General features: G+C 44.9%; 1 protein-coding gene across 4 annotated transcripts in view; it reads left to right on the top strand.

The window, feature by feature from the left end:
• Positions 1–8,031, top strand: part of LOC101857739 (paxillin) — a 94,506-nt gene that overhangs the window by 46,953 nt on the left and 39,522 nt on the right. For all 4 annotated transcript variants that reach the window (XM_005105009.3, XM_035971495.1, XM_035971493.1 and 1 more), the window contains 2 exons: positions 4,504–5,168; positions 7,511–7,751. In XM_005105009.3, the coding sequence (XP_005105066.2) occupies positions 4,504–5,168; positions 7,511–7,751 (906 nt within the window). The remainder of the gene's footprint in view (positions 1–4,503; positions 5,169–7,510; positions 7,752–8,031) is intronic.

Genomic DNA, 8,031 nt, shown 5'->3' with positions numbered 1-8,031 from the left:
TCTGTCTCTCTCTCTCTCTCTCTCTCTCTCTCTTTTATGTGACTAAAAAACAAACAAACCTAAAAAAAAAAAAGAATTTAAAAAGTATACCACGGTGCAGCAGTTATGCGCTTATTTCGCCGTCGCACGGAGAAGACCTGAGTTCAATTCTTGTTTGGGGAGAAATTCTATCGTATATCTCGGACCATCTGTAAGGACAGTGCACCCCTCTCAACCCGGGTTGACCCTGACAGGCAGGTCGAAGCTCTCCTACTAAATGTATAATAAATTAGTGTCCATGGGGGAGATGAGGGGAGGGGCAATAACTTTTACATCTACATTTCATTACCGAAGAATAATTACAACAAGTCTAAATCATCCAAATGCAGTCGATGACTACTACTTTTAAATGATGATGATTATTATGATGACAATGGTGATGATGGTGATAATAATAATAGTAATAACGTTGATGATGATAATAATAATTGTTGCTTTTGCATACACATATTATCCTTTCTCAACAGCATGCTCTATGCACTCTACAATCTTTATGATTACCCGAGAAGACCCAAGAAGACACAGAAACATTCTCGGCTCTTCGGGAAGCATAATATTGTGCAAGCTACAGATTGTGCGCTCTAAAGCACTCTTTCTCTTCGTCCGTCCGTCCGTCCGCTTGTCTGTCTGTTCGTCGGTCCGTCCGTCCGTCCGTCGGTCGGTCAATGGTCGGCCGCTGACGCTTTCGTGACGTCAGTGAGTAGCCTTTTCCTGCCTAGCTGATGGGCGCTGCTGGTAACTCCTACTTCCTGTCTTCCTTCTCCAGGCTTCCGGGGTTTGGTCTTGCCCTTTCTGCTCTTGTTCTCGTTTTTGCTTTTATTGTTGTTTTGTCTTTCGTTCTCCTTATTTTTTTTTTTCGCCATCCGTGTCAAAATGACGCCATCTGGCCGGTGTCTGTGGTGTAGTGGTTAAGCGCTTCTTTGTTGCACGAAGGAGACCGGAGTTCGGTTCCCGAGTGGGGAGAAAGTTTTGTCGAGTATATTCGGTCTTTCTGTTGGGATGTTATTCGCCTTCTCAGCCTGATAGGACCGAGTCAAATGGGCTGATGATCTTAAAAACTCTCCCAAAGCAGCTCAAGTTCAAGACGCCCCTCGTACCAGGATCACCGGCTTCGTAGTATCTCAGCATGATTCTTCGTCTCTGAAAGAAATATACAAATTGTACCTTTTCTAATAACCATTTTATGGGTTTATTTAGAATTGTGGAAGATGATTGGCAGATGCTGTAGTGTGGTTTGCTCATTCTTTTCTATCGCCCTTATCTTTCCTTCTTTTTTGTGTTTATTATGCTCTTGTAACACCTCTTATCCTCGGCACGTAATACTTATATGACCTTGTTGTGTTGCATGTGCCGTAAAACTCTTACTAAAAGCTCAGAATTATGGTGACCGGCGTCATGGTGCAACTGTCAGGCATGTAAAATAGTAGAACCACAGTGTAAAAGATTGTCTGGCTGTGTCATCATGGCTGTGTGTCCAGTGTGTTGCCGGTCTGTGTAGCTCACGCGGGCTCTTGACTCTAGTGTGTGTGTTCCTGTCTCTTCCGGACCGTCGCTGTGACACACGTGGTGAGAGCTGCCGAGTCCTCCTACCACGCCCTTGATGTGTGTGTGTGGGGGGGGGGGGGGGGGGAGGGGGCACGTTCTGTGTGCAGGGCTGTCCAGTTTTATGCGAGTTTCGGCATATAGTTACTCCAAGGTTTCGGCTGTGATGTGATAGTTATATACAAGCCTGTTGTTCGCCTTGACAGCGGACGACGTGAGTTCGATTCCTTCTTGTGAAAGGTTATTGTAGCAGATAAATATTTGGTGGGTTCTTCGGCTTGAAAGCGGAAGACGAGAGTTTGATGCCCTTTAGGGGAAATTTTTATAGCAGGTATTATAGTGCGGTCAAAAATTCATGGCGCAACTTATGGTCAAATAACTCCTCCTCAACTATCAAACATGAACTCTCCAGTTTTTGCGCTGTGACTTGTATCAATTTGTCTTAATAGATCAATCTTTTTGTAAACACCCGTTACCTCTTTTCAAGAAAGTACCTTAATACATACCTACTAATAATAAATCCCAGTGAGTGGTTTCTACAGATTTTAAAAGGTTTACAACTAGGACAATATAGCTTTTAAAAGCAAGTCCGTCATTTTCTTCTTATCGCGACATTGTACTTATTGAACGCATGTTTTGAGAACTTTTAGTGCGAAACAGTGTTCACTCTAAAACTAATTAACTTGTTACTAGTTTTGCCACTAAAAAATGTCACTGATGATCTCTGATGAAGGCCATGTGTGTACGCAAAATATGTGTGAGAAGCGGGAAGTGCTGTGAACAATTCCATTTTCCGCAAAAAGGATATTTGTCGTATTTTATATACATTTGTGAAGAAAAGTTTTTTTAATTCTAGCCTCAATTGTTGGGGAAAAATTTGATTCAGTTAACACAAATTGATACAAACTCCTTTGCAAATATGAGTGACATTGATTCACTCGTTAGAAAGATATATGAGGTTAAGTTGCGCCACGAATTTTTTACCGCACTATAGTTAAGCTCGTGAGCTGTTCGCCTTGAAAGTGGAAGATGAGGGTACGGTTTAATTGTTGGGAGGTTTTTGTAGCAGGTATTTGTTGGGTCCTTCAATTTGAAAGCGGAAGATGTGAGTTCGATTTCGTCTTGGGGAGATTTTCATAGCAGGTATTAGTAGGGTCCTTCACAGTGAAAGAACGCCGAAAAATGTAGGTTCATTTCCTTCATAGGGGAGTTTATTATACAGGTATCTTGGGGGCTCCTGAGCTGTTTGCCTTGAATGTGGAAAACCTGAGTTTCGTTATCCTTTTGTGAGTTTCAGTTTAAAGAGTGTCTTCATCATATTGAGTGGATGCTGTTTCTCATTTATTTAGTATGGGTAGGCTTGACCAGCTGGGTTTAGACACGCTCGTTTCCATAGTGACCTAAGTCTTGTCGATGGGGCTGTAAAACAGTGTGTGCTTTTTTATTTATTTATTTTTTAAAATAATTGTTTTATATTTTATTATTATTATTTTTTTTATTTTTTTTTTGGGGGGGGAAGGGTTGCTCCGGTAGATCAAATGTCGGTCATCCTCATCTCATCTCCTTCTTTTATTGGATGTTACTCTCCAGTACCACGTATGATATGATCTATTTATGGTGCAAGTACCGTAAAAACTTTTACTAAAATGAAAAAGACAACGACACACCACTGCACGCATGGTCCTGGCAGGATAAGTCGAAGCAGCCCGCCTTCTAAATGATCTAAATTGTGTCACTCGGGCCGTAAAACAAATTCACAGCCAGTCAATGTCATGTGCTCTTTCTTGTTTTTGACTTTTACGACGCATATGGAAGGGCCATGGGTTTGTCTAAGGTCTTGGGTCGATTTCTAAAATTACAATGATTTACCTGACGTTTCAATCTGACCTGAAACTTTATTATTTTGTGGAAAGGATGAAGGCGTCAAGTATAGTATAATGTGGCGTCGGTGGCCTAGTGGTTAGGCTACCGGACTCGTAATCGTGAGGTTGTGGGTTTGGGGGTTCGAGCCGCGGGCCCGACGTTGTGTACTTGGGAAAGGCAATTTACACACATGTTCCCGACTTCACCCAGGTGGGAATATGTACCCAGCTATAGACAGTGAAAGAACTTGTCAGTTTGTTAACCAGCTGCTTGCACTGCATGTTTCCCGATAAGCTGAGAATGTTTCTGAGTGTTCTATGGTCTGCTGGGGTAATGATATAGTGTAAATCGCATAGAGCTTGCTTTTGAGTGGGGACATGCGCTATACAAATGCTATTTATTATTATTATTATTATATCCTTTTTTTGCGGTTTTTGTTTCAGTGTTATCTCTGACAAGCAAAGTCAGAGCCGCCGCCTCTTAAACGATTATAATTATTTCGACGGGAGCGAAGCGGATTGTCAATCAAACAGTGAACCATTTCCTTTTGCTTTGCGGTTGAATGGACTGCGCCCAAACTAGGTTCTACTTCTTTACTCTCCCATTGCTAGTTCTGCCTTTTGCTCTTGCTTGTTCCACGCGGTTTATTCCTGTTATTGTTTTGGTGTTGGTTTATTTACTCAAGCAAACGAGCCTTTTTTATTTAAAAAAAAAAAAACGGTGTCTGTGGTGTAGCGGGTAGACTCATGGCTGTCGCTTGCAGGGGATCCGAGTTCGATTCCTGAGTGGGGGGGAGTTTACCTCGAGTATCTTATTTCTCTCTTGTAAGATGTTTTATCCCTCTCAGCCCAGTTTGGTTCTCACAGGCAGGGTTTAATCCTGTCTCCAAAACGATCTAAATTGGTCGATGGGGACGTAAAAATACCTACTTTAAACAAATAAAAGCACTCCCGTTAACAACAGCAACAACAACAAACAACCACAACAACAACAAACACAACAACAGCGACAACAGCAGCAACAACAATAAAACCCAAACCGTTTTCTTTCTTTTCTCAGACGCGCTACTCGCCGACCTCCAGAACACCACCGCCAACATCTCCTCCTACCAGCACGCCCAGGCGAGACCGTACCAACAGCCGCTGCCACCACAGCAGCAACAGCTCTACCAACAGCAGCAACAGCAACAACAGTATTTCCAGGAGCGCGGCAGCAACGGCGGGGGCAACAACAACAATTACCTTATAGAACAGCAGCAGCAGCAGCAGCAGCAGGACCAGTACCCGTACAGCAGCCAGAGCTATTCCTCACACCCGCCCAACGGCCGCAGTATAGACCCCTACCAGCATTATCAGCAGCAGAATCAGCCACAGCAGAATCAGTATTACGAGCTGGACTCGCGCTCCCAGAGCCAGCACAGCCTGGACTACAGCCTGATCGGGGGCGGGGGAAGCAGCGTCGAGGGCAGCAGGCACGATGACCTCTCCTCGGCCCTGAGGTCGCCGGAGGGTCGAGGACCTCCTTCTTTCCCGCCGCCGGGTCAAGGTCAAGGTTACCCAGGCGCGGGTCAAGGCCAGGAGGTGAACCCCCTTGTGGTCACGGTGAAGCGGCGCAGCTACAACTCGAGCGACGAGCAGCACTCCGGGAGCTCCACGCCGCCCCCGTTACCCCCGCCCCCGCCCTCGGACGTGCTGGACAGTCTAGCGTACGGGCGTGAACAGGACGTGAGTGTGTGTGTGTGTGTGTGTGTATGTGGGGGGGGGGGATGTTTGTGTGTGTGTGTGTTTGTGTGGGTGTGTGTTCGCGTGTGTGGTTTGAGGGGGGTGGTTGTTCTTGTGTGTACGGACGGGAATAGGACGTGTGTGTGTGTGTGTGTGTGTGTGTGTGTGTGTGTGTGTGTGTGTGTGTGTGTTTGTGTGTTCGTGTGTGTGTGTGTTCGTGTGTGAGTGTGCATGCGTGTGTGTGTAGTGTATGCGTGTGTATGTGTTCGTGCGTGTGTGTGTGCGTGTGTGTGTTTGCTGATCTTTCCCCCTTCTCTCTCTCTCTCTCTCTCTCTCTCTCTCTCTCTCTCTCTCTCTCTCTCTCTCTCTTTCTTTCTCTCTCTCTCTCTCCTCTTATTCTCTGACTCTTTCTGATATATCTCATTTATGCTTTTTATGTCTCGTTTTCTGGCAACTTTCAGTATTGGAACTGACGGTTCATGTGGCTGGAACGTTTATGATGCGAGTTATCAACGATAGATACCACATCTCTTTTCATGCAAAGCTACTCAGGAATGTTTCAAATAAAAAGACAAACTGGGCTACTCCAACAGCCATCTTCCTATTAAAGAACAGCAAGGAAAAATTAAAACAGCATCCGAAAAACCCGGAAGACCCAACCAACCCCCCCCCCACCCCCCCGAAAAAAACCGACCCCCAAACCAAACAACCCTATCCTATATCCACCCCGCGCTCACACTAAGAAGATAGCAGCAACAACGACAACGTAAAAACAGGCAAAACGATGGTAAATAAGCCTGTTGTAAAGTCATGTTTTTAGTTTTCGAAATCATCATTTAGATAATTATTTTGAGGCGGGTTGCTTCTATCCACCCTGTCAGGGCCAACGTAGGCTGAGTTGGAAGCAGTATCCCTGCAAATAGACGGAGGGGTAAGCAAAAGTTTAGTCCCTTGCGCCGTTCTCCCTGTTCCTGCTCTGTTCGACTGTTCTGCGCTGCCAATAAACAGAACTACTGTGGAAGCTACGTGGAGAATATAATTTATATTCGTGCATTTTTTAGGGGGAAAAGAGGGAAGGGGTGGGAGAAAAAAAGAAAAAGGGGGTGTCGTGGATCTTTACTTTTATCTAAGTGGACAACATAGTGTTCCTTTAATGGAGGTATCGCCTTGTGTGAGGATGTTGTCATTTACTGTTTCCGCCACTCCACTCCCGGGTCTCGGTTTGACCTAGTTACGCCTGATATCCCCCAGAGACCTGTCACTCGCCATCTTTTCGAACGGGAAGGTTCTGCTTGCCGAGGAGTTTATGAAGTGATAAATTTGGATGGCCTGGATTTACGGTCTCCTCTATCAAACGTTTGGCACTGAATAAATAATGCAGCTTTGTATGTACTGTGGGGAAATGGGACATAAAATCAGAGGATAGTGATGGCCATAGAAGTCAGTTGTCCTTCATTTGGGGAGGGAGAGAACTGCTTGTCACTCGGAAATAGGTCATGAAATGAGGGAATATGATGTCGATATGAATTACAATATTAGAGAAAAGGAGGGTAGAGTTGCGAGAGATTACACACGGCTATTATTAGTTAGACTGCTGTTGGACATTGTGTCTTTGAATATTGAGCAAAATAAAGAACGTTTTAAGAAACAAATAATAATAATAATAATAATAATAATAATAATAATAATAATAATAATAATATTAGATAGCATTTGTATAGCGCAAATCCCCTCTCAACAGCAAGCTCTATGCGCTTTACAATCTATACTATTACCCCAGCTGACATGAGAGCATTCTGAAACAACCCTGTGAAGCTTAAAATAGTACAAGCAGCCATGTATAGGCGCTAGAACTCTAAAATGCTGACAAGATCCTTCGCTGTCTATGGCCGGCTACCATTCCCACCTGGGCGAAGTGCGGAAAATTTCGTGTAAAGTGCCTTTCCCAAGGACACAATATCGGGCCCGCGGCTCAAACCCCCCGTTCCCGTAGCCTCACGATTACAAGTCGAGTACCCTAACCAATAGGCCAACGACGCCACCAAAGTAAAAATGTAGCATGTACAATGTCCCTCTGAAATTGTTACATTTGCAATGTCCTTTGCCTTAATGTCCCTTTGCTAAATGTTCCTGTAAAATTGTACCTAATTGTACAGTTTCCCTATAAAACTGTGACAGATGCGATGTTCCTCTAATAAATGTCCCTGTAAAATTGTGCCCTGTAAGATGTCCACATGAAATTGTGCCGTGTACAATGTCCACATAAAATTGTTACATTGTACAATGACTGTGTTAAGTGCGTGACCTGTTCTCGAACCCATTCCTCCCGTTGTCCACCTCCCCAGCAACCCATCTACGAGCCGCAGACATTCCACGTGAGAGAAGCCACTCCCTCAGAGGCGCACCCAGGCGTCACTCGCAGACAGCCGCAGCAGCAGCACCAGGTGGTGGAGGAGGAGCGGGCTCAGCTCCGGCCGCACAGGATGTCGGCGCTCAGCAACAACCTATCCGAGCTGGACCAGCTCCTGCAGGATTTGAACTCGGCGCAGTTCATGGCCGAGGTGGACCGCAAGAGCAGCGGGCCAGGTAGGTGTTTGTTTGAGGTGTGTGCGTGTGTGTGTGTGTGTGTGTGTGTGTGTGTGTGTGTGTGTGTTTATGTGTGGGTGTTTGTTTGTGGATGTGAGTGTGGGTGTTTGTTTGTGTTTGTGGTTCCTTGTTTGTGGGTGGTTGTTACGATAATGAATTGTGATAGTAATAGTGATAACAGAAACTACCACACAACGGCATCATCACCAACAGTGGCATTGCCAGACGAAGAAGAAGAAGAAGAAGAAGAAGAAGAAGAAGAAGAAGAAGAAGAAGAAGA

Source organism: Aplysia californica, unplaced genomic scaffold (assembly GCF_000002075.1).
Source record: "Aplysia californica isolate F4 #8 unplaced genomic scaffold, AplCal3.0 scaffold00446, whole genome shotgun sequence".
NCBI lineage: Eukaryota > Metazoa > Mollusca > Gastropoda > Aplysiida > Aplysiidae > Aplysia > Aplysia californica.
This window is presented reverse-complemented; position numbering and strand designations above follow the sequence as displayed.